The sequence below is a fragment of the Vicugna pacos genome, chromosome 22, assembly GCF_048564905.1.
Source record: "Vicugna pacos chromosome 22, VicPac4, whole genome shotgun sequence".
In the NCBI taxonomy this organism is placed as follows: domain Eukaryota; kingdom Metazoa; phylum Chordata; class Mammalia; order Artiodactyla; family Camelidae; genus Vicugna; species Vicugna pacos.
In genome coordinates this window covers 19,288,324-19,312,131 of record NC_133008.1, presented here as the reverse complement: position 1 = coordinate 19,312,131, position 23,808 = coordinate 19,288,324, and the positions used below count along the sequence as shown (strand labels likewise).

At 41.4% G+C, this 23,808-nt stretch overlaps 1 protein-coding gene across 2 annotated transcripts in view; it reads left to right on the top strand.

The window, feature by feature from the left end:
• The window catches only part of GABRG2 (gamma-aminobutyric acid type A receptor subunit gamma2), a 141,772-nt gene extending 124,805 nt beyond the window's left edge, over nucleotides 1-16,967 (top strand). For both annotated transcript variants that reach the window (XM_072947273.1, XM_006199012.4), the window contains exons 7-9: nucleotides 6,426-6,578; nucleotides 12,367-12,572; nucleotides 16,049-16,967. In XM_072947273.1, coding sequence (XP_072803374.1) covers nucleotides 6,426-6,578; nucleotides 12,367-12,572; nucleotides 16,049-16,324 — 635 coding nt within the window. In that variant the 3' untranslated portion in view covers nucleotides 16,325-16,967. The remainder of the gene's footprint in view (nucleotides 1-6,425; nucleotides 6,579-12,366; nucleotides 12,573-16,048) is intronic.
• Nucleotides 16,968-23,808: the final 6,841 nt, after the last annotated feature.

Below are 23,808 nucleotides of genomic sequence, written 5' to 3'. Positions count from 1 at the left end.
CAGCTCACTGTGACCTTATCTTCACACCACTGGGGATCGGGTAAAGCAAGGTATGCAGTAACAATATAGCCAGAGCAATAATTTCTAGAGTAAAGCTTTATATTTTAAAAGCGCATCTTGAGCTCTGCCTTGGTCTTAAATGCTTTGAGTGAGTAGTTCACCCAGGATTTTTTCACGGCCATCTGAGCTAAAGCACTTACTCATTTAACAAATAAGTATCCGATTCCTTCTGTGTACCAGGCACTGTACCAGCTGCTGAGAATAGAACAGAGACTAAATAGGGACGGCTGCTCCCCTCGTGGCGCTCGTGGACCCAGGGTGCGATTCACTATTCACACCGACCGTACACCTTCAACTTGGGTCAGCTCTGTGACAGTCATCTGGTGCTGGGAGAGCTTACTGGGGACTTCTGACAGCTTAGGGCTTCTCTGATGATGGGATAAAGTGACTGGCATCTGAAGAAAGAAGCAGTTAAGTAGAGATAAGGATGTTGGAGTGTGAGCTGAGGGAATCAGCATGTGAACAGACCCCAAGGTGAGAGGTCGCAGGGGACAGCTAAGGGACTGCAAGAGCCCCAGCTGGGGTGTAAGGAAATACTGTTTAAGATAAGGCTGGAGAGGAGTCAGGGAAGAGACCATACGAAATCCGACAGCACAAGTTAAAGACAGTTAATGTGTCCTGCTATCTATCAGTGGGTATCAGTGGAAGGGTTTGGAGGTATGTGTATGTGTGTGACAGTGTCAGAGGTATGAAGAGTATTCCAGAAGCTGCAGGCAAAATGTGGCAGATGAGAACCAAAGAATGAACATACATACCCCTTAGGAGAGCAGAAGGTAATTCAGGTTGGGTGGGCATAAAATGGGGAGATAATAAATGGTGCTGTGATAATTCACCGTGGATCCTGGCAAAGTGGACTAGCATCCCATGCGGAGCAGGATGGATTTTATACTAAGAAAACTTGAAGGGAACGGCATGAGCAGAAATGCATTCTAGAAGAGATTAGTTTCAACCAGCACTGTCCAACTGAGCTTCTATAATGAAGTAACTTTTATGATCTGTGCTATTACAGTACTCACTAGCCCTAAGTAGCTATTAAGCACTCGAAATGTGTGGTTTCATCACTGAGAAGATTTTAAAATTGAACTTAGTCTTAAATTTTACTTAAGATGGCTACCACTCAGCACAGATCCAGTCACGGTACAGAGCATGTGTGTGCATGGGGGGTGGGGAGGAGGCCCTGGAAGGTGGGAATGAGGGAAAGGATTGAGGAGATAAACTGGAATCTGGGAGAGATATGCTGGGAAGAATAGACAGAAAAATCATGGACGTGTGAAATGGAAAGATAAAGTTTACTTTGTCTAGGGCTTAGAGAACACGAAGGGAATAATGAAAGGGAGAGAGACCTAGATTAAATTCAAATTATAGACAGGCCTGCATGTCACACTGACGAGTCAGGACTTTCTGTGAAGAGGAGCATGGACCTCGTGAAGGCTTGTGAAGACTGACATTACTTACGCAGAACTTTCAGAAATGTGCTTGCCAGAAACTTCATCCCATCAGGATTTGTAAGATAAATCAGCCTGCATATGGTTTCTTTTGTTGTTGTTGTGGGGGGGTGTAATTAGGTTTATGTTTAATAGAGGCACTGGGGATTGAACCCCGGACCTTGTGCATGCTAGGCAGGCACTCTACCTCTGAGCTACACCCTCCCCAGCCTGTGTGTGTTTTCTTGGAGTCCTCGTGCCACTGAGTACTGATGCTCTGCTCATAGATCTTTCCTAGTCTGAGGGCTCCCTGATGGCAAGGATTACAGTTCAGCTGTTTGGCTCTCCCTTGACCTCAAAGGACCTAGTTGCAGGAAAGATGGTGAATGTAATTACAGAAGAATTAATGAGAGCCTAGGCCAGCTCTGGGAGTGGTGGGCAGGTGATGAGTACAGAGACACCTGGGGATGGCGTGCACAGAAGTCAGCCGCTGATTGAAATGTGGAAGTCGTTGCCCCCGACAGCGCTCTAGACACTATGAAGATTCGGGACTGAGATTCTACTCGTACTTTTGAGCACACAGTAAACCTTGAGAAAACTTAGTGCCAATCCAAAGGCAAATTTAAAATCCATTTTTTCCTGCAGTGTTTATTCCAAATACCTAAAAGTAAAAAATATTTTATGGACTTCCAGATTACCTTCTAGCTTACACCGGCGTAGACCCCTACCCAGAGTATGTAGCTCTGCTCTTTGTCCACTTTTTGTCAGAACTGGAAATGACTGGGGTTTTTTCCCCACTATGATGCACTAAAAGTGAAATAGTGTAATTGTACTTGGCATTTCATCAATCACTACTGAAGTTGAGAATATTTTCCTATATTTAGTTACCTATGAATTGTTCATTTTTTTAGCCTAGTTAAACATGTGGGTCTCTTTTCTCAAAAATTAATGGAAATTATTTACATATTAGTAATCTTAGCTTTTGATTTCTTATTTATTTTGGAAAAATTTTATTCAAGTACAGTGTTTTTTGCCTTTTAAAAGTATTTAAAGGAAAATTATAATACAGAAGTTCTGTATTTTACACGGCAAACCTATAATTTTCTTCCCTTTCTGCCTTTTGAGTTTAATGCTGTGCTTGACAAAGCCTTTTCCACACTAAGAATATGAAGATATTTTCATATTTTTTCCTTACATAGTATTTATAATCATGCTTAAATTTGGATCTTCAGTACATCTTAAATTTATTATTATGTATCAGGTGAGGTATAGATCTAATTTCAGAAAAACCTTTCCCCAAATGAAGATGCAACCAGTCAACTCACCTTTCTGCCTGTAGTCAAACCAGCCTCATGGAATTATGCCTCAGGTTCAAGGGTTCAACGAGGAGTGATAAAGCTAGATCTACTGCCTGGTCTCAACACATCTCTCTATCTCTGAGTTGTAGCAAGAGACAAAATAATCTAGTTCTCATTTAATCTGTTTAATACAAAATCAGGGGGAAGGTACAGCTCAAGTGGTAGAGCCCATGCTTAACACGCACAAGGTCCTGGGTTCAATCCTCCAAAAATAAATACATAAATAAACCGAATTACCCCCCCTAAAAAAGTAAAGATGTGTGTGTGTGTGTATGTGTGCATATATATATATATATATATATATATATATATAAAAATCAAGTGTGAGATTCCATAGGTCTTAATCTCCACGTTACCTAACATAGTACTCTGTGCATAACAATCGTTAAAATTATTTGTTGGCAATAAAAAAGAGACTAGAGAAAGAAATGTAGAGTATATTAACACTAATTACGCCTCAAAGTTACCCTACTAGAATACTGTGTACTCTCTTCAGCTATACTGAAGCGGCACAGGAATCCTGGGACAGGGACACAGTGAAGGCTTAGTTTTCTGACCATCCTGACAAAGCGTTTAGGAAGTTTAAGGATAATATATGCACGCCATTCAGCCCAGCGTGTGCATGTAACTAGAGAATAGCTGTTTTTTTGTTTTTGTTTTTAAATTGCGGGCATTCAATGGAGGGGAAGATGTCCGTAGAATCTTTAAACTTTTAAGAGGAGATAATCTCATGTATGAAAATACGAGCCTAAACACTCCAGCACATCTGAATTTTAAAGCTTTCAAATGGTTAACCTCAACAACTAAAACAATAGTAACTGAAGTTCATTATTCACTGATGTTGGTGGTCTCTTCCTAAAACTAGACATGCAAATCTTACAAAAAACAAGGAATGGTCATTAATGGGTGTTATTCAAATTATATACATCTTCTGTCCTCAATCATTGCTTGTGCGTATTACATCTAAATTAGGGCAAAAACAGGGAAACTACTTTATGAAATGCTATGACTTTAAATATTGTGTGTTAGGATGAATCAGTAGAGAGAATAAATCTGAAGTGGCTGAAATAACCCCCTTTGACTTGGTTGGCATTTAGACCATTCGGGCTTTGGGGAAATCACTGATGCAGCACTTTCAGGGGATTTGATTTTTATAGGCTCCTCAGCCCAAGAGCTTTTAGAAATACAAAAAGTGATGTGGCCTCAGAGATAAGACAGGCACCAGGCTGTCACTGTGAAGCTGCTTTGCTTTTAAATGGCCTGTTCCTGAGTTTGAATCCATAATCTAGTGATAGAAAAGCTGTGGATTTGCTGGCAAAGATGAAAGATGCTCAGAAGCTATTACCTTAAAATAGAAACTGATAGATAAATGGGCTGTGGAAGTTTAGATTCTGACCTAAAGGGAATGAGAGAATTGAAATGAGATAATTATCTGTCAACTTGAGGCAAAATTAAAGTTCACCTTTAAAAGAGTCACATCATTAATGCCAAAGTGCAGATTCCCATTCACTTAGATGATAAACAGTAAAAGGGAGCTACTGAAATTGTCCAGGGTTGTTTAAGATATTATAATTCACTTAAACCCATGTTTAAAATATGCAGAGAATTCTCAAGGACTCGGAAAACAGGGAGAAAAAAGTGCTCCTGAAGATGATTATTTAAAAAGAAAACCCTTCTTCCCTTGCCTCTGGTACAGTGATCAAAGAAACGAGAAAGACATAGACAGACACTAATAGCGATCATCTCCAATTACATGGCTTTATTCCTCAATCACAGCCTGAGTCTATTATCTTCTCAATTAGAACAAAAGCAGAGACCAAATTAATTTCTGAAATGCTGTGACTTGACTTGAAATAGCTTAAATCCAGATAAACCAACACAGAGAAGTGTAATCTCAGGGAAATAATCAAAATCTAATGATCATCAATAAGAAAATTCCTTCGTGTACCTTTTCAAGGATAATTGCTAAATAATTGCTAATTATTGCTCTCTGAGATGGAACTGATGCTCCACTGGGAGCTTAATTCCCTGATTAGTGTCTGGGTCACTCTTAAGCAGGCCTGACGCACACGAGTAATAGCACATCAGTCCGCCCAAGGGCAGTGCTAGGAGGTGGTCATGACTCCACTTAGGAAACACTGCAGGGTTTGGGGAGAGTCCTTACTCCCTGGAAGAGTTCCCAGTGACAGGTTTTCTGTTGCAGCAGCTTAGAAGGTTGTGGAGTGAAGCTTCAGAGTGAGAAGGGAGAAGTGGACTGGGTGGTAATAACTCCCCCAGCGAAGTCAACCTTCTCCACCTGAGGCTTCCAAAGGACCTTCTTTTCAACTCAGACCCAAATTCTCTAAGTAAGTGGAGAAACACAGACATGAAGCCAAGTAATTCAACTAAAACACATGATTTGGATTTCATTGCCCATGCATCTTAGGACAAATCACACCTTTGGTAAAGAAAAAAGAAGCAACAATGGAAAAGTGGTCTTGTGTTTCATCTGACTTTAGGAGAGCAGCACAGCCTTTGAAACTGATGTTCTCTAACAGTACTACAAAGACACGTACATCCATAGTAACTGGGGTATGTCTCCACAGTGTATTTTCTAACTTCGAAAATTAAAATTTCACTTGCAATCATCTAAAATGAAGGACAGGGAATTTTAAAAACCATCCATACATCATGATCTTAAATCAGAGACTTGGGAGTATGACACATTAAACTGTTCTCTTCCATAGTTATATGGTTATTCTTGAATTCTTTGATTACTCTCTGGATTACTTACATAAACTTTCCTTTTTAATCCAAATGTTCTAGAATACAACTTCTTGGGGTTTTTTTTTGTTTGTTGTTTTCTCTGTATTTAAATATATAAATGTATTCATTCACGTAAGCATTTATTCAACAAATGTTAATGCTGATTTGGAATCAAGCTTAAGCACCGGGGGTGCAACGGTGGGCTACAGGAGGCACAGTGTGTGGACTCATGCAGATGAAGCGTAACAGGTGAGACAGATGGTACAAAAATAACCACACAACCGAATGATAAATTACGAATTGAAGTAACTGCCATGAAGGAAAATCACATAATTCAATGAAAACATGAGAAATGTGTGCGGCAGCATAGGGATTTGGTTATAAACTGAGTAGAATAGTCATGCATTAGTGCCAAGCACCACGATATGCCTCCTTGGTTTGTCTGGAGAAAGGTCTTGAGAACAAGAGGAAATTGTTACAAACCTTAGGATTCACCACAGGCAAGAGGCACAGTGTCGAAGCACACCCTGCCTCTCCACTAAGCACAACGTTTCACATTGTGTGTATTAAGCGTGCAGAGGAGGTGCTGTCAAACGTCACCCGAAAGAAGAAAATATGAGCAATCTGTTCAAAAATGTTTCCTTCCATCTAGTAGTCACATTGTTTGTAAAAGGATCAGAAGGCGGTAGTTTGGGTGGTTGCTTTTTGTTGTTTTTTTTGTTTTTAGTTGCAAGTGGGTTAAAGCTTGCAAGTGCACGTGGGAGTTGTATATATGCTTGTTTACAGTGCTTTCCGGTTTTGTTGAAGGTTTTCATGGTCTGTCTTTGTTCTGTTCCAGGAGATTACGTGGTCATGACCGTCTATTTTGACCTGAGCAGAAGAATGGGATACTTCACCATCCAGACCTACATCCCCTGCACACTCATCGTCGTCCTCTCCTGGGTGTCTTTCTGGATCAATAAGGATGCTGTTCCAGCCAGAACTTCTTTAGGTGAGACATGGTCCTTTGTGTTGTAGTGTCCCACGATAAGTATCCAGTATCAGTAATCTTTACTCCTTTTTCTAAACTGATTTGCTTTTAATTCAGTCAGCAATCACATAGAAATGCCATTCATTTAATTTTTAAGAAAACTGGCATATTAAAAAGACAAAAACAGTGTTTAAAGTTTCCTAGCTCAGTTTTTCTAAATGACCTTCATAGGCTTTCTTTGGTAAGTTTTAGAATAAATTTAAATTAACTAAGGGGAAAAAACAACTTCTTTTCAGTATACTTTTTGCCTTGGTCTGGGCAGTTGTACACTAGAGCTGCTCGCACCAGCTCATGAGAGCTGATTGTGTTTAACCCTTTTTCAATGTTGAGTTCAGTGATGCCACATTGGTAGCTTGAAATCAACCAAGGTGAAAATATTAACACCATGGAAATAGGCAAAAACTGAAAATCAAGGGTGCCTTTTCTCCCTGTAGAATCAATTGTTACACATTTACTAGCATGCCGCTGGCTATTAATTAATTCCAACATGCATAATTATTATGACATTTGAAGATGTACATACACAGTAATTAGCTCTTTAAAGATTATTTGGGGGAACACAATCACCTGTGAAGCTTTGGGAACCCCCCCACCCCCAGTGTTTAAGATTATTTGCAGTTACTATTATTTATAAAGCCACTCTCCACTTTCACTGTGTGAAAACTAGAACCACGTCTCTTGCTCGCTCTTTGCTAGAGAGGCAGTATCATGCAATAGTTAAGAGCTTGGGGTCTGAAGTCCAGCAAACCTAGATTTCAACCCACACAGGTGGTATGGCCTCAGAAATGCCCTTTAGTCGGTCTAAATCACACTGTACTCACCTATAAAGCATGTATCACTTCCTGTACCTAACTGTGGGGTTTTATTAGGTTCAGTAAGGTTTTCCATGCACAGTGCACAAAACATAGTAGGGCCTCAGAAATGTTAGCAATTAGAGTCATTTTCTGACAAAATGATCTCTACCAGGTTATTAAAACTGAGGGCAGAAATGATTACTGGGGAAAAAAAGACATCATTTGCACATCTGTCCTCCTCCAAACCTAATTTAGTCTCCCATCTGTTTCAAAATTTATTTTGATTTTTCCTGTTACATGCAGCACTTTGTGTCACAGGTCCTATGCAACAGTTACAATACTTTGTCTCACGCCACACGCGAAAAACAAGCCCGAAACATGCCGAGTCTATTACCCTGGGACCGTTACCTGTCACTGTGAGTGGAATACATTGCATTACATGCTTATCTATCTGCCTCTTACGTCCGACACCATGTAAATGTCTCTCTTATGCCCAGTCTAGCGCCTGGCATATAGCTGCGCACCTCGATGATGATCCAAGTCATCTGTGCACTTATGCACTGATGCGTCCCAATCTACCCACGCCAAAAATATTTTAGGGAAAAGATTTCAAATCAGTCTCTTCCTTTGAAGTCTAGATTCCTGCTGTTCAAATCTCTCTTGAGGCCGCTCTAGTAGCTCATTTCCGCCCCTCATTCAGTGAGTGCTCACTGGCAAAAGACCGTGGTGGGACAAGAGGTCAAGGTGAGTGACCTAAGGAATGAGGAACCAAGCCCCTGAACACGGAGCAGGTCGGTGCTGCTCCTAATTGTTGCTCATTCATTGTGCGTCACACACCTTCAACAGGGTCCCTCTTCACAACAACTGCACGCAGAAGTTGTGATGATGATAAAAATGATTGTCACATTTTTTAGAGCAGGAGGCAGAGGTGCTGCTGCAAGGTTGAATGACATTCACAAGGTCACACAGCCCCACAGCTGATGAGACCCAGATTTGTTCTGGGTGTGAGGCCCTGTTGAAGGCCACTTGTGGGAAATGGAGGGGTGCTGGGCTGAGCCAGTTTCTCTAGTTTAGCGTTGCCATCTCACGTCTCTGGATCGGTGCTTCCTAAATTTCACTGCACATTTAAATCACTAGGAGGCCCTTAAAAGTAAGCTCCAACCCCAAGAGATGCTTAATTGATGTGTTGAGAGGCACGACCTGGGTGTCAGGATTTAAAAAAAAAAAATTCCCTAGGTGATTCTAACATGAGATCACGTTGAAGAACGCTGACCCAGATTTCACTGAGTCCAATTGCCTTTTCCAGTGTTTATAACCAAGAGTTAAACCAGACGACATCAAATACCCGTGGATTTTAAGTTTCTTGCCATAGAACAGTCAGAGCCCAGCTGTCTGATGAGTGAGATAAGCACACCTACCTGGCGCAGAGACTGGCCGCTTTCTAAGCTCAGGTCACCACAGTGCAAACAAGGATCAGTGTGCAGCCTGTAACACTTGAATGTCGTGAACGCAGTTTGGTACCCAGGTGGTAGCTGGTGAGGTTTAGCCATGGGGCGGGGACGGCGGCTGCAACAAGGAAAATGCCGACTGGTATTTTTCACCCATGCAATATGAGGTAAGGTCACATGCCTGCAGAGCTTACTTCAGGCCCAGTACTGAAAACAGCTACCGCTATTTTTCATCTGTCTCAGGTAAGCGAAGTCTCATTTCTTTGCCTAGCAAAAGTGGACTTAAAAACCGTATCAGGCTATCTTGTCGGTTGGTAAATCAGCTAAAACGACCACTCCTCTGTTCCTCCAAGCAGACCTGAAAATATAATTTTTCTTTTTAAAGACATTATTTTTTGGGGGGGGTAGATTTTTTTTCAGGGGGAGGGTAACTAGGTTTATTTATTTACAGAAGAGGTCCTGGGGCTTGAGCCCAGGACCTCCTGCATGCTAAGCATATGCTCTGCCACTTGAGCTACACCCTCCCACCTTGAAGCAATATTTCAAGATTCTTTTTACATGGCTGTGATGAACGTCCCAATGTTGAACTCACATGTCAGACATGCCAGATTTGCTTAAGTGAACTTCTCTGTGGTGTCTTCTGTGGATACTGCCGTCCTCACTTCTCATAGGTCAAGTGTGGTCTGAGGCCTGAACGTAAAGGTCAGAGTTCCAGCTTAGGTGCGAGATCCACCCCCAGAAAAATCCGCTGTGATCAGGTGCAGTCGAGAGCTTCTGCAGGAATTAATGCATAGACAGCCTAAGTGAAACGTCTTTTAGTTTGAGATCTTCTCGAAACTAAATGATAGTGATACCTTACATCTATCGAGACTTTACTAGGAATGGCCCCACTGCGTGCATTATTTAATTTCATCTTCACAGGAGCCCTGTGAATTGTCCCCCAGTCACCACCGCCTGCACTTTGTCGTTGAGATCTTGACCGCTCCTCTGCTTCCGTCACAGCATGGAAGACCCGGCGCCCCACACCGTCCCTCGAGTCAGGAATCTACGGTAGCTCCCACGTGGGTGGTGCTCCGTCCTGTACACGACGGACCACTTCACAGACAGGAACTGGAACAGTGTGCTTCGCCGCACTGCATTTAACGTCAGACTTCTCGGGGGAGGGCAGAGCTCAGGGGTAGAGCACAGCCACAGCATGCACAGGATCCTGGGTTCAATCCCCAGTATCTCCAAGTAAATAAGTAAACGAACCTCATTAACTCCCCCCAACAACAAACAGAGTGAGATTTCCTAGGCTTGTATTTCATCTCTGTCACTGACTAGTTTATTCCACAAAATCCTCATAATGAGGAAAAAGCACTGTTAACCTTATTTTGCAGGTGAAAAAAAAACTGAGCACAAAAAGAATAATTATGTAAGTGCTTGACATAGTACCTTGCCAAAGGAGGAGATTCTTGAATGTTACCTACCATTATGTGCGGTTAAATCTGTCTCCCCCAAGTCATCAATATGGATTTCTGTTCTCAAGTGTAGGTTGAGTCCCCTTGATCTTTCACATACACGCTATTCTTAGGCTGTTTTATTTACTCATCCAGCAGACATTGATTGAGTCCTAGCACCAGCCTCACTGTGGGGTTACAGTGCACAGCAAAGTAGGTGTCTATTGTCACAAAGTGTACAGCCTGGACAGGGAGATGGATTGCCCCATAAGCACGCACAGCGGACTAGGAAAGGGGTAATGGCCTTTATAACCAGTTCCCTTAAGGAGGGTCTTTATTAAAAGCTATTTTGTTCTGTGGAGTTCTTTCTACCAAAACTTCTCTTTCCCTTCTCTGGAATTTCACGACACAAGTACACTGCGAAACTTGATATTAAGCTAGGATGTAATAACCCCCAAGAGCCACGCTGTTTTTGAAAACATATTGTAAACCCCTCAAAAATGGCTCTGGCAAAAAACCCAAGAGATTAGGGAGAGAGAGGTCAATGCTAATCTTTGCTTAACTCTTCTTCAAGAGCGTTTCGGTTCCACTCAGCTACCTTTTAGGCAATCTATACCAATAACCCACATCTTAGAGAAATGACAGTCTCATTTCTCTTTTGCTGTGTGCTACAGCTCCTCTGCCCTGCTGCTTCCGCCCCCCTTGCTCCTCAAGTCTCCTGGGTCTGATTCCTTTGGCGTTTCCCAGCACTGCCCCTTGAGGCAGGGGTGCTGACTGTCTCCTGGAGGTCTCTTGGTCCCAGGAACAGTCAGAATTAATGCCCAGCATTAGGTGATGGAAATTTCCCCTCTCCCCTGCCTCCACCAGAAACGAAAGTCACAGACTACAAATGGTCAAGGCTTGGGAAGGCCACTTATGCAGCACAGAAAGTTGCATCCACTCATGGTAAGAAATGGATGGGCCTTCAAAGAGATGGTCCAAAAGACGCAGAAACTGGAACTAGACTGTTGGGGTGACTTAAGTCCCTAGGGCTGGAGCTACAACCTATTCAAATACTGAATCCGTGTTGCCTTTATTACAAATAACACAGCTGTTAACAGAAGGCATGCCCCTGACGCTTCCCCAGTTGATACATGTAGGTTTTCTTAACTTTGTTCCCTTTTATTAAACAATTATTGAAGAGGACAAATTTGCTTGGGCACTGGTGCCCAATGTATAGAAGCCTTTTGAAATCAAACATGTAATTTTTGTATTCAAATCCTTCTGCCACTTCACTGTCTGACGTGGAGCTGGTCCTTTAGCCTTTTTCCTCTACTCTAATATCACAATGAAAATATCTGCTATAAAGATTCAAAGAGAAGATGCACATGGGTGCTTATCAGAGTGCCTGGCCGGAGGAAGTTTTCAGTAAATATTATATTATATTCTGAGGTACCCTTTTCATTGTATAATCTTTAAAGAGTTTATCCACCAGAATATATCTTCTATTTCACCCCTTATGACTCTCCTTGCACTCTGAATAAAATGCAAAGTCCTGTGCATGCTCTGCACGATTTAACTTGTTTCCTCAGCATCACCTTGATTCTCTGGCCCATCCCCAGATGCCAGGTATTCTAAACATTAAAAAAAACAAGTAAGGGTTCCCTTCCTCAGAACCTCCCTTTGATTTTATTCAGTGCTAACAGTCAAAGAGTTGATTTCTGCTAACTTATGTTTAAGCTTTACCTTAAATACCACCCCCTCACAGAGGTCTGCCGTTCAACTAGGTTCTCACCATCCCTGCTCCGTCACGTGCAGCCACACTTTTCTTTGCTTACTTGAGCGTGATGTCCGTCACTGAAACATACAGGACATCTGGGCGGGGACCACGTCCCTCATTTCTCAGCACACACTCAGTGCTGGCCACAGCAGATGACACATGGCAGGCAGCAGGCGGGCCCTACTTGTGGACACAGAGAATGGACTCGCTGTGCCTCCCTTCCCAAGCCTGAGGCCGAGCCCCCCACGGGACGCAGCTGCCCGCCTGCTGCGGTGCTCACGTGGTCTGTCTCCTGCTGCCTTTCTCCAGGTATCACCACCGTCCTCACCATGACTACCCTCAGCACCATTGCCCGCAAGTCGCTTCCCAAGGTGTCCTATGTCACAGCCATGGACCTCTTTGTGTCTGTCTGCTTCATCTTTGTCTTCTCTGCTTTGGTGGAGTACGGTACCCTGCATTATTTCGTCAGCAACCGGAAGCCAAGCAAGGACAAAGACAAAAAGAAGAAAAACCCTGTACGTATCGTTTCTCACTGGGGCTTTTAAAACTTTTATGCGGACAGACCCCCCCCCCCTTGTGGCTGTGTTTTGGTCTGGCCTGTGGCAGTAGGCTTAGCCGCACTACTTTGGGCCCCAAGATGAAAACAGAATGTGCGCGTTTGTCCGGGCCGTGAGGAGTCATTCTGGCCGCCAGTCCCTTGGGAGAGACCTGGTTCACTGTGGCAGACTCCTGCCCCCGAGTGTGACCATGGCTGAGAAGTGCATTTATCTGCTAGTTGCTGTTTTATGTTTCGTTGATGTTCATCTTTCTGCCCCTTTACTATATAATATTTTAAAATTATTGATGGTTTATATTAAATTTTTCATCCAAGGCTTTCTACTAGGAATCCACAAGGTTCTTAAAGTTTCAAGGATCATTACACTTTTGCAAATAATTAATGTGTGTTTGTGTTACCACCATAGCACTCCTCTTGGTTTTATACTCAAAATGTATCTTTAAAAAAAAATGGCTCATCTGTTGTTTGGGCAAGTTACTTACCTTCCCTGTGTTTTCATTTTCTCACATATAAAATAGACAGCTTATGAGGCTGCTTTGAGGAAATAAATGTGGTAATAGATGTAAAAAGCATTGCACAGTACCTTTCATTTAGAGTTGAGGATGATGGTGGATGCTGATGATTTATGCAGTTAGCAACGTGGATTGATGTCAGTGATCTGGAAACAGGTAGGATGACTTCACCTGGCCTCCAAACCTTAAATGGAGATGAAGAAGCACAAATATTAATGCCTAAAGCCATTGTTTTTTATTATGGATGTTGAAAAGAGAAGGCAGCTCTACTCATTTACCCACTTAAACACAGTAGTACATGGTTCACAGGAGGCCCCAGGAAAGTTAGGGTCCATCGGCTTCCAAGATAGGGAAAAGGAATTCACTGCCCCTGAATTCACAGCCTGTCCTGGTCTTCTGCTCTGAGGGCCTGAGGACCAGGCCAGTGGGGAGCTGCCTGACCCGCGGGCTTTGGAGAGCTGACTCGTAACAGGGACTCTAGCTGACTCTAGGTTGCATCCTGGTGCCTGTGCAGAGACTCCGGTGAGCCAACACGAAGCGCACACGTTCGCATGTAAGATGTTATAGCAGGGTGAGAAAGAAGCATCATTATTCTTGATATTAATTTTTAAAAAAGAAATGCTTATCTTTAATTTCCCAAATGTTCACTATGCTTTATGCAGCCCTTCCTTTCTCTGTCTGTATTGCCTCTCTCTGCCTTTGCATTTGCTCTGTCCTTAGTTTATTTTTCTTATTGTGTTGTTTGTTATTTTCTCCCCCTCCTGCACTTGCCATTTCACTTTCCCCCAAAAGCTGGTGTTAGTAACACTCAGCATTATTACCTGCCAGTAGGAGCGAGGCTGGGAGGACGGGCCCTCTCTAACAGCTGTCACTGCAGACTGGATTTTGTTGCCAAGATGGGAGCACTTGGATTCCTTAATCTGGGTCATGAAGATGGCAGAAGAAGGAAAAAAGAGGAGAAAGAGGATTAAAGAAACTGCAAAAACGAAATTACCTGAGAACATCGTGCATTTCCCTCTTTAAAGTGAATTACATGATTTATCAGAACTGGCAAGACCCGAAGCTGTGAATAAGAAGCTGAAATGTCCTTTTCCCACGTAATAGGCCCCTGGGTTCCTTGTGGCAAGTCTCTCCTAGTCAGGCCTCCTTGATAATTAGAAAATGAAATCAGTATTTCTGTGCAGGGACAATGGGCAATAGACAGCTTCCTCACAGTGAAAAACACTGGCTTTTGCAGTTAGATAATTGTGAGCTAATTTACTGAAGATTTCACTAGCAAGCACCAAATTTCAATTTCCTACTTTGGGCATATACTTTATTTGAAGCTCAGAACTGTCCTTCCGTGTTTATAATTTCAGTTCATTTCACTTGCTGTGTTTTCAAAATGTATTTTTAATTTATCTTATTTTGTCTCTTTTTTTTTTCTCTTTTTTTCTTTTTCTTCTTTTAATTAAAAAAAAATGCGATTCTCTTTTCTGTCTACAAACCCAAAGCTTCTTCGGATGTTTTCCTTCAAGGTATAATGTTTTTGGAATGGAAATTCACTGCATGCAACTGCTGACTTCCTCTATTGATGCTTACATGGTGTATTTTATTTATTTTTATGAGCAGACATCTACGCATTCTACTAGAGGGCACACGTTTAAGACGGGGAAAGAGCTGCAGGTTTCTAGAGTTGATTTAGAAAGCCTATGTTAATTCAGAGGTTTTGACCTAACAGGGGGCTGTAGAGCTCTAAGCTCGAGGAGATGGCATTAGCAGAGAGGGCCTCTTTAAACATCCGAGTCAAAATTTACCCTCTCTTCTCAGAGAAACGTGGAAGCCATTTTCACTGGCTGTGCCTACCACATACCAGGGGTACCATATACCTAAATGTAACTCTGTGAATCCTAGTTCAAAACTGGGTCGCTTTTCAGTAAGTAAATGTAATCATCTCTGTTGGCCTGAACCCTACCCGTCAGTTCTATAGAAATAATACTGTCTTTGAAATGCTTGAAAACACTCCTCCCTCCCTTGCAGGGGGACCCAGAGACCTCTGGCGCTGTCATGCACTACTCAATGAGATTTCTGTCCCCTGCTGAATTCTCAGCTGATTCAGAGACACTAGGATTTCATATTTATATTATCCTAAAACTAACACATCCAAATTAACGTTAAATTAAGTTTTCTAGCAATTTTATAATTGGTCCAGCAGCAAAGATTAGATTAGCATTTAGTTAATTGGTGCTAGTTTCTTCTCAAGTGCTAAAGAGAGTTTGATAGGTAGTAGCGTCGTTTTCCTTTAAATTTTCAGTCACGTGTAGGTAAATACTGCTGACATTCTGAAGCTTCTAGGTGGTGACTGTTAGACAAAGTAATATACTCCTTTAAAACATAAGCCATACATACCATTGTGCTATAAACTCAGGAAACTTCTCTATTTATATACATCTCAACATTTTCTATTAAAGACCCTTAATACAGTTGTTCAGCATAATGGGGTTTACCGTTTGCCTATAGATAAGCATGACCCAAAATTTGATTTCAAAATTGACGCATTTTTCTTTCTCTGTTCTACTCACATGCAGCACCATCAAATGCCTTCATGTAACCAACCTCACATCTAATATTTCCTAGAATAAGATTCCATGTAGTTGTTTGGTTTAAACCTTTAAACTTTGAGTTCTTTTGGTGTTCAATCTTCTTGCTGTAGCTGTTAGCTTGGTGGTATTATTTTCAGCTGCACTGCTTAAGCTCACAATTTAAAATCTGCAACCGTGCTATCCTGAGTTCAATTTTACCATTGTAGATCATGATGTCATAGCAATTTCCTGAGTACTCATTTTCAGATTCATCATTCACATTGGTGACATTGTGGCGAAACCGCCCGGGTTTCTCAGGTGTAACTGACTCTGAGCCCTCTCCCTCCCTGCCCTCATCGCAGGCCCCTACCATTGACATCCGCCCCCGATCGGCAACCATTCAAATGAACAATGCCACGCACCTGCAGGAGCGAGATGAGGAATACGGGTACGAGTGTCTGGATGGCAAGGACTGCGCTAGCTTTTTCTGCTGTTTTGAAGACTGCCGAACAGGAGCCTGGAGACACGGGAGGATACACATCCGGATCGCCAAAATGGACTCCTACGCACGCATCTTCTTCCCCACCGCCTTCTGCCTGTTCAATCTGGTTTACTGGGTCTCCTACCTTTACCTGTGAAGAGGTCTGGGCGTCACTGATAAGGGTCTTAGTCACTACAGCTCCTGGAGAGAAGATGTCCTTTCTAAGTCCACTTACACACTCCTCCCCACGTGGTTTCTAATGATCTGAATCTGTTCCTCTGTTCTGACCTGGTAGATTGTACTCATGTCATATTGTTTGCGCCCAACTCTCCTGTGGTACGTGTAATCTGAACTATAATGTTCGCTGTGTCTCAAACCTGCAAGGCAAAGTGAAATTAGAGCAAGAACACTGAAACCAGACAAGAATTTTCTTCTTCTCAGCTATAGCAATTGGAAATAAATAAAAGCCATGGCTATTTACATTTACTTAATTCAAAATACAATTAGATGCAAAAAGTCTAAAACCATAGCCTATGTTCATTTGGGGTCAAGTGGGAGTAAACTGGATCCTACTAGGATATGACACTAGGATGTGTCCGTCATTTGAAAAAAAGTCACAACCTGCTTTAAATATAAGAGCCTAAACTAGAAATCTATTACATCTCCATCCCAAGATAGCAAGAAAGTTTTCCTCCACATCACATGTACAATGATGTAAATATTTCAATAACATAGAATGCTTCAAGTCTAATGCATGCATCTCTTTAGAGCCGAAACAAATGGAATAAAGTTAACATCATAATAAAGTATTGTCTTCTCTGTGTCTCTGGGCTGTAGAAGAATCATGAGTGTAATTATAAGGGTTTGAGTTTGGAATGGGAGGGGGAGTTTTCTCTGCTTTCTCCCTCATGCATGAAGATTCAAACGGCTTATTTTTTTTTCCTTGTCTGACATATCAAAACACTTTATGGGAAACAGAGACTGAATAACTGACATTTGCTACCTTAAAATATGCCCAATTTCATAGAGTCTAAAGTAACTGTGTGTGCTTGCTGCTCTTGTTTCTTCCTTTTAGGGTGATAGGTCATAAGAGAACTTACTCTCCATCTCAAGACCTGCTTCTAGTGATTGTGAGCGCCTTGTGGGCAGAATCCTCGTCACTCCCTCTTTGGGTCCTCAGCACCTTGCACAGTGCTTGGCACATAGTCGGTGCTCAGTAAATATGGTGAGAGGTGAATTGGCTTCATGCACGCTGGTGACCCTGTCTGAGCTGGTCTGGAACCAGTGGTTCGTCTTTTCACAGAGGCATTATCCAGTGCTCTCTGATCTTGTGGAAGTAAACAGAAGGACCCAAAGACCTTTGGCGATTTTTGTTCATTATCAAACACTTAGTTTAGGCAAGGTCCAGGCTCCTTTTAAAACAACATTTAAGTCCTATGTTTATGTACAGAACCGAGTCTCCTAGAGCAGAATTAGAGTTTGTGTGTTATTGTTCCAGGTTTGGAGATGAGTCAGCTCTCTGACCCATCCACCACGCCACCTGAGGACACACGACAGGCGTAAGCAGGATTCGTCCCTGACTGGTGTTCCAAACGTAGTCCTCTGTGCTCTGAGAAAAGAAACATGTACTGAAGTTTACATTTTAAGAAATGAAAGACTTACATGGAGGTTAAGCTTATGACTGTGTCCTCATTCAACAATACTGTAATCCATGGGGTGGTCGTCCCAGACTTCATACATGATGAGTTGCGCTCCGTTTTCACGGACTCCTCATGAATTCTTATTTTTCCTACAATAGCACCTTTTGTCGGTTCTTCCTTTTGGCCGTCATTACTCTAAGTCAGAATTCAGTCATAGCTATAGATAATCTAAAACGTAAAAAAGAAGAGAAAGTGGCATCGTTCACATAAAATCATGTAAACTCACCATTAAGTCATCTGGATGAATTCTGAAACACACTTAGCTGCCAGTTTTACAAACCTTTTCTGTATCTGTGCTGTAGTATATAACCTCACGTGTAAATGGAATTAATTATTTTCTTGTTTTTGAACTGTTAACATATTACATGTTGACTCTTTGGGAGAGTTGTTGGCAAATTTTCAATGACAAGAAACATTATTGTCAGCTTGAAATGTATTCTGTAATGGGGACACTCAAAACTAGCTTTCCAATGTGTGCATAGTATTGGCAATATAAATATACATTATATATAATCTAATTCTTAATTATCAGCTGCTCCTTGTCTATGTATTTGAAAACCTTTTCACAAAGGGAATTGCCTAATATGTGGACTTTTACAATAAAAATGCTGCATTCTAGTCCATAGTGTCATGTCAGTGGTCTGGTTGGACTTACTTGTCTGAAAGATGGTGACCCCTCTTCCCTGTCTCATTCCCCAGCACTGTCTTCCTCTTACGTGAACTTCATTTGTGAGCAGTGTAATCCTGTTCTGCATGATCATGCTCCTCACTTCACAGAAACTGCGAGATGTATTTGGGGTGTGGCGTAGACAGAGAAGACAAAAATGGCGTGAAGTAGGTAGAGCGCAAGACTCCTGGACCTCGACCCTTGGGGTGTGGTCAAGAATATGGACACTGATGTCAGACATAACGGGGGTGCCAACTCTCCCACTGACCAGTTGCTTGACGACTGTCAGTGCAGCCTTCATAAGGCTCCATTTTCCCAACTGTAAATTAGGTAGAGCAATACCACTCCACGTGGTAACACGCAACAAACGGCCAAAGTGCCCCACCTCCCTTGCAGTGTGTGCAGTGCTCTGCTGCCGTGCCCCGCCCGCTCTCGTCAGATCAGCTCTCTAAAAGAACCCAGTGCTGTTCACAGATGTCCTAAGTGTGACTCTGTAGCATGATGTTTCATTTTTAAAGAGTGCTTGAATTACAATCCTTCCTTTAAACTACAGGCTGAAAACCCAAGGCTCTTGTTGAAAAAAACTCACACATTAGATTATTTTCAAGGCCAAAGAGCCCGTCTCTGTACCCACCAAAATTAAAAATACAGGGAGCCATGCTCCAGAGATGGTTTGTGTTTTCTTGAAGTCCTTTGAAATCCTCAGAAGAACAGAGTTGGCATAATCCTTCACGAGCACAGCTAACCTTCCTCTAGCTGTCATCCTCTTGGCCCCTCAAGGCTTCCTGCATCCAATTTAAACATCAATTTCTCTCCTTCCAGCCACGTTAAAAAAAAAATAGTTTTCACTTAGGTCTTGTCTTCTAACTCGATGCCTTTAAGTTTAGCTAAGTACATATTCATGGGTGGCCTTCATCCCTTTTTTTAGTCTCAATATTATTCTGACTAGTAGCAACAGTTTTTGTCTGTGACGAAGGTCACATTAAATTTAACCAAATGATGCGGTCATTGGGGATTATGTCAAAAATTGCTATCTGTATGCCCTGTCACTACGGATTTTTGTTAAACGTATAGAAAAAAAAGGAGAATGACCTAGACCCATAGTGCTGCTATATATTTTTAATGCTCATTGAATTGCCAGAGGTCACAGAGCCAGTTAATGGCAAACCCAGGAGAGCCATTCAAGCATTGCTCTTTCTGCTGCCCCTCAGTGTCTCAGGATTTGGAAGTAAAATTCTGGAACACATGACCTTCCTGTTAGAGTCCTTAGGATCTGCCAACCTTGAAGATGCCTTCTTTCTTTGATCTTGACTTCACTTTTTGATTATTTTAATTACAATAAGATAGACATTTAAAAATACACAGCAACAGAAATAAGTTGCTAGATTTTACATTTATTTTGTTCTCCAACAGAATGAACAATTACTATTCAATGTTACTCACTGCTTCCAGAATTCTGTCTGAAAGAAGGGATCTCCAATCATCTGAAAAATTCTAGACCCAGAGCTGGCCTTTGTCCCTCAGGGCTTAGAGCAAGAGAAAACCAGAGTTTCCTATGGCTGGTCTCCACAGGCTCACTCTTTTGGCTCTATCAGAAAAGTGGTGGGAGTGCTCTATTATTACCTGGTCTGAGGTTAGAGATTCAAAGGCCAATTAAAAAATTCAGTTGTGACTTTTTTTATATTTAGGATAAGAAAGAAAGATTTTCCCTTGTTATTGTTTGTACAACAAAGTGAAAAAGCAGAGGCTCTTACTTCACATTACTAAACACATTTCAACCTTGGCCCTGTCATGGCTTATTATCCAACTTTTCCTCAGTTTCTTCATCTGAATAATGGGGATAATAATGGTTCCTAACCCATAGTTTTATTGTAAGGAGTTACTGAGTTAATACCAAAGAATGATTGGATTGTAAGTAATTTTCTTCAGCACAGATATGAAGGGTCAGAAATGGACACAAGGATGATAGTCTGCTGGCTTATGAAGAATGATGATCATTTATGAAGTTAATTGCTATATTTTCCACTTTGTGGGAATGCAGTAAAATCAACATCGTTATCGGCATCATGCCATACTTGGGAGATTCACGGACATACAAAATTCTGGAACTGAGTATTGGTAATAACTGTTTGCAAGTGGAATAGTGTATCATTTAAATCACTCCAGCTGACATGTATGAAGATACTAATGTAGATAATATTTTGAAAAGTAAACATGATGATTTCCCTTAAAAATAGAAATGCCTAATAGGATGGCTAACTAAATGTGTAACATTATCAATAAATATGTAGTTCCATATTAATACAGTACTTTTTGCAATATAACTAAGTCAAATACATTATTTTGTAGCTAAGTTCAAAAAAATCCTTCATGAAATGAACATGAGGACTCATTAACCATTACTGAGGACTCTTTCAATTAAAAAAAAAGGCGGGGGGGCACTGGACCAGGGATAGAGACTTCAACCCACATCTGCAGATTTTCCAAACATGCTTATCTTGGGAGATTAAGTCTCTCATATGTGAATGAAAGGATTTAGCTCCTCCTGAGATACCTTCCTTTTATCACTCCTCTGCTGTTTATTACCTTGTGACATTATCGATTACCATCGAACGTTCAGACTGCTCTAACCTCTGCTGTATCTCTTGACTCATTTGTCCTATTTTTAATCCTTGGGGTCTTCTCCAAAACAGTGCCTTCTTCCTAGAAAACCGTTTTCTGCTCAACACACTGAAGACTCACTAATTAAAGATTCTGCCTGGCCCATGAAGTCTTGCCAGGGTGACTAACATACAACAAGGCTGTTTTCCTTTCACCTTTTCTAGTACTCGATGTGCTTTTTGAATATTCTAATCCTAATGTTTACCTCGGCCAAGTTCTTACATTCATCCAATCCTCTTAGTAAACAAATTTTAAATGAACAATTCTGTGACAAGGATATGATATAAATAATTCACTATCCATTTGCATCTTAAACCAGGTTGTTTATCTGCTATCTCCCTGCTATATAAATTTGCCTCATAGGCTTTTTTCTGTTACTTGTATTTTTTTATGGGTGTGGAAATAAGTCCCTCATCAAAGAAGTTTTGATTTAGCACCTATAAATTCAATTCAGTATAAAGCTTTCAATAAATACACATTGCATACCTCACATAGGGCACTGTGTGTGCAGTAAGAAATAAATTTCAGGGCATTCTCTGCTTCAAAATTCCCATAATATGACAGAGGTGTCAGACAAGAATGCAAATAACTGTAACGAAGCTGCACAAAACAGTTGTAGGTAGAAGAAATTATTGTTCTAACTGCCAGTGAAACCAGAAAAGATCCCCTCTGTGATCCTAAGCATTCCACCATGTGTGGGGAGGAACCATTGCTGTTTTAAAACCTTCTTTGTGGCTATTAATGAAAGCCTTATAGAAAATTTGAAAAATATGAAAACACACAAAGAAAAAATATTATCCTTCATCCATTAGCAAGAGTTAACCACTAAAAGCATCTTTGGCTTTTTCTCCTTTTTCATTTTTCTGTTCCTATATATTTAAACAGATGATCCAGAGATTAGATAGATAGATCAGTAAAGGTGCACAGATACAGGTATATGTAAAAATATAATATAGATATGTTTTGTAGCCTGATTCCTTCACACAATTATGCATGTGTATGCGTACATATGTAACATTTTCTAGCATTCTATTACTGTATCATATAGCTATATTATAATTCTTTTAACTAGTCTCTATTCTGAAAATTTGCTTTATTTTTGTTGTTACAAATAATGCTACAATCAATATGTGCATATATCTCAGGTACTCTATATATCCCCCACTATTTTCATAGAATAAATTTCTAAAAGTGGCTTTGCTGATTAAAAAGGTATAAGCATTTAACAGAGTCCTGGCTGCAGTCAGATGTCACACACAGAGGGATAAACAAAAAATTAATGAAGGGATTATTTACAAAGATGTGGGCAAGGGTAAGACCCACCAATAAAGGGATATTGTAGTACCATGGGTCTAACAGCATTGGAGAGCCACTATCATCAAATTACCACATAGCTAGCAACTTAGAACAGCGCAAATTCATCACCACGTTTACAATTTGGAAGTCTCACTGGCTAAAATAAAGATGTCATCTGAGCTGAGTTCCTTCTGGATGCTCCAAGGGAGAATGTGCTCTTTGCTTTTTCAAGTCTCTAGAGGCTTCCTCCTTCCTCGGCGAGTGGCCCTTTTCCATCTTGAAAGCCAGCAATCACATCAGTCCAACCTGTTTCCTTCATCGTATCTCTAACTCCAGCTCTGACCTGCCATTGGCAAGAACCACTGTGGTTACAATGGGCCCACCCACATAATCCTGGATTCATCTCCAGATCCTTAACTTAACCACATCTGCAAAATCCCTTTTAGTAAGTAAGGCATATTCACAGATTCCGAGGACAAGAATGTGGGCATCTTTGAGGGGACCATTATTTTACCGATCACACCACTCTAGTCCTGAAAGTGCAAGAGGAAGAAATAGTGATCAAGTCTAGAAAGTGCTGTAGAACACAAACTCCACGATAGGAGCTGTGGCTTTCGACAGATGACATAGACGCTGTCAAACAGTGACAGGGAGGGACGCTGAGAGTGACTACCCAGAATCCACTCTTCTCCTTCCTAAAGCGTCCCATTGGTCAAACCAAACGGAAGCTAGAGGCCAAGGAAACCCAGGTAGTGTGGGCCAGAGAGGTCAGTCTCACGGGGCACACTGCAGTGAGGACGGTAGAGAATGAATCTAGAGAAACTGATGGAAATTATGCAGCAAATCTCTCCCCAAATTAACACATGGAGTGCATGAAAGAGCCTCCTAGTCATCAAAACTCTGATGATAAAAGTGAAATTTAGGTCACTTCAATGGATTCCTATTTCATGAAAAAAGTCATTGTTAAAAGGAATCACGTTGGAATACGAGAGTCATATATTCTATACCATGTATTCTGTTCAGTACAAATAACTTTCCAACCAACTTTACAATAGTCAAGCAATCGCCTTCAGAAAACTGCTTTCTGGGAGTTAATGTGGGTTAATAGCCATGGCCCTCTGGGGAGCCCCAAGGCAAGGATGCCAAGTCAGGCAGCGATCTGCAGGCCAAAGCGGCCTGGAGCTGTTTTAACAAAGGGTGGACCTTCTGATCCAATATTTCTCATCTGCTATTGCTCAGTTTAAAAAGAGACAAGGCTTCTGAGTCAGTGGGAACCCAAGGGTACAATTCTATACTGGGTTCAAGGTTAAAAATAGC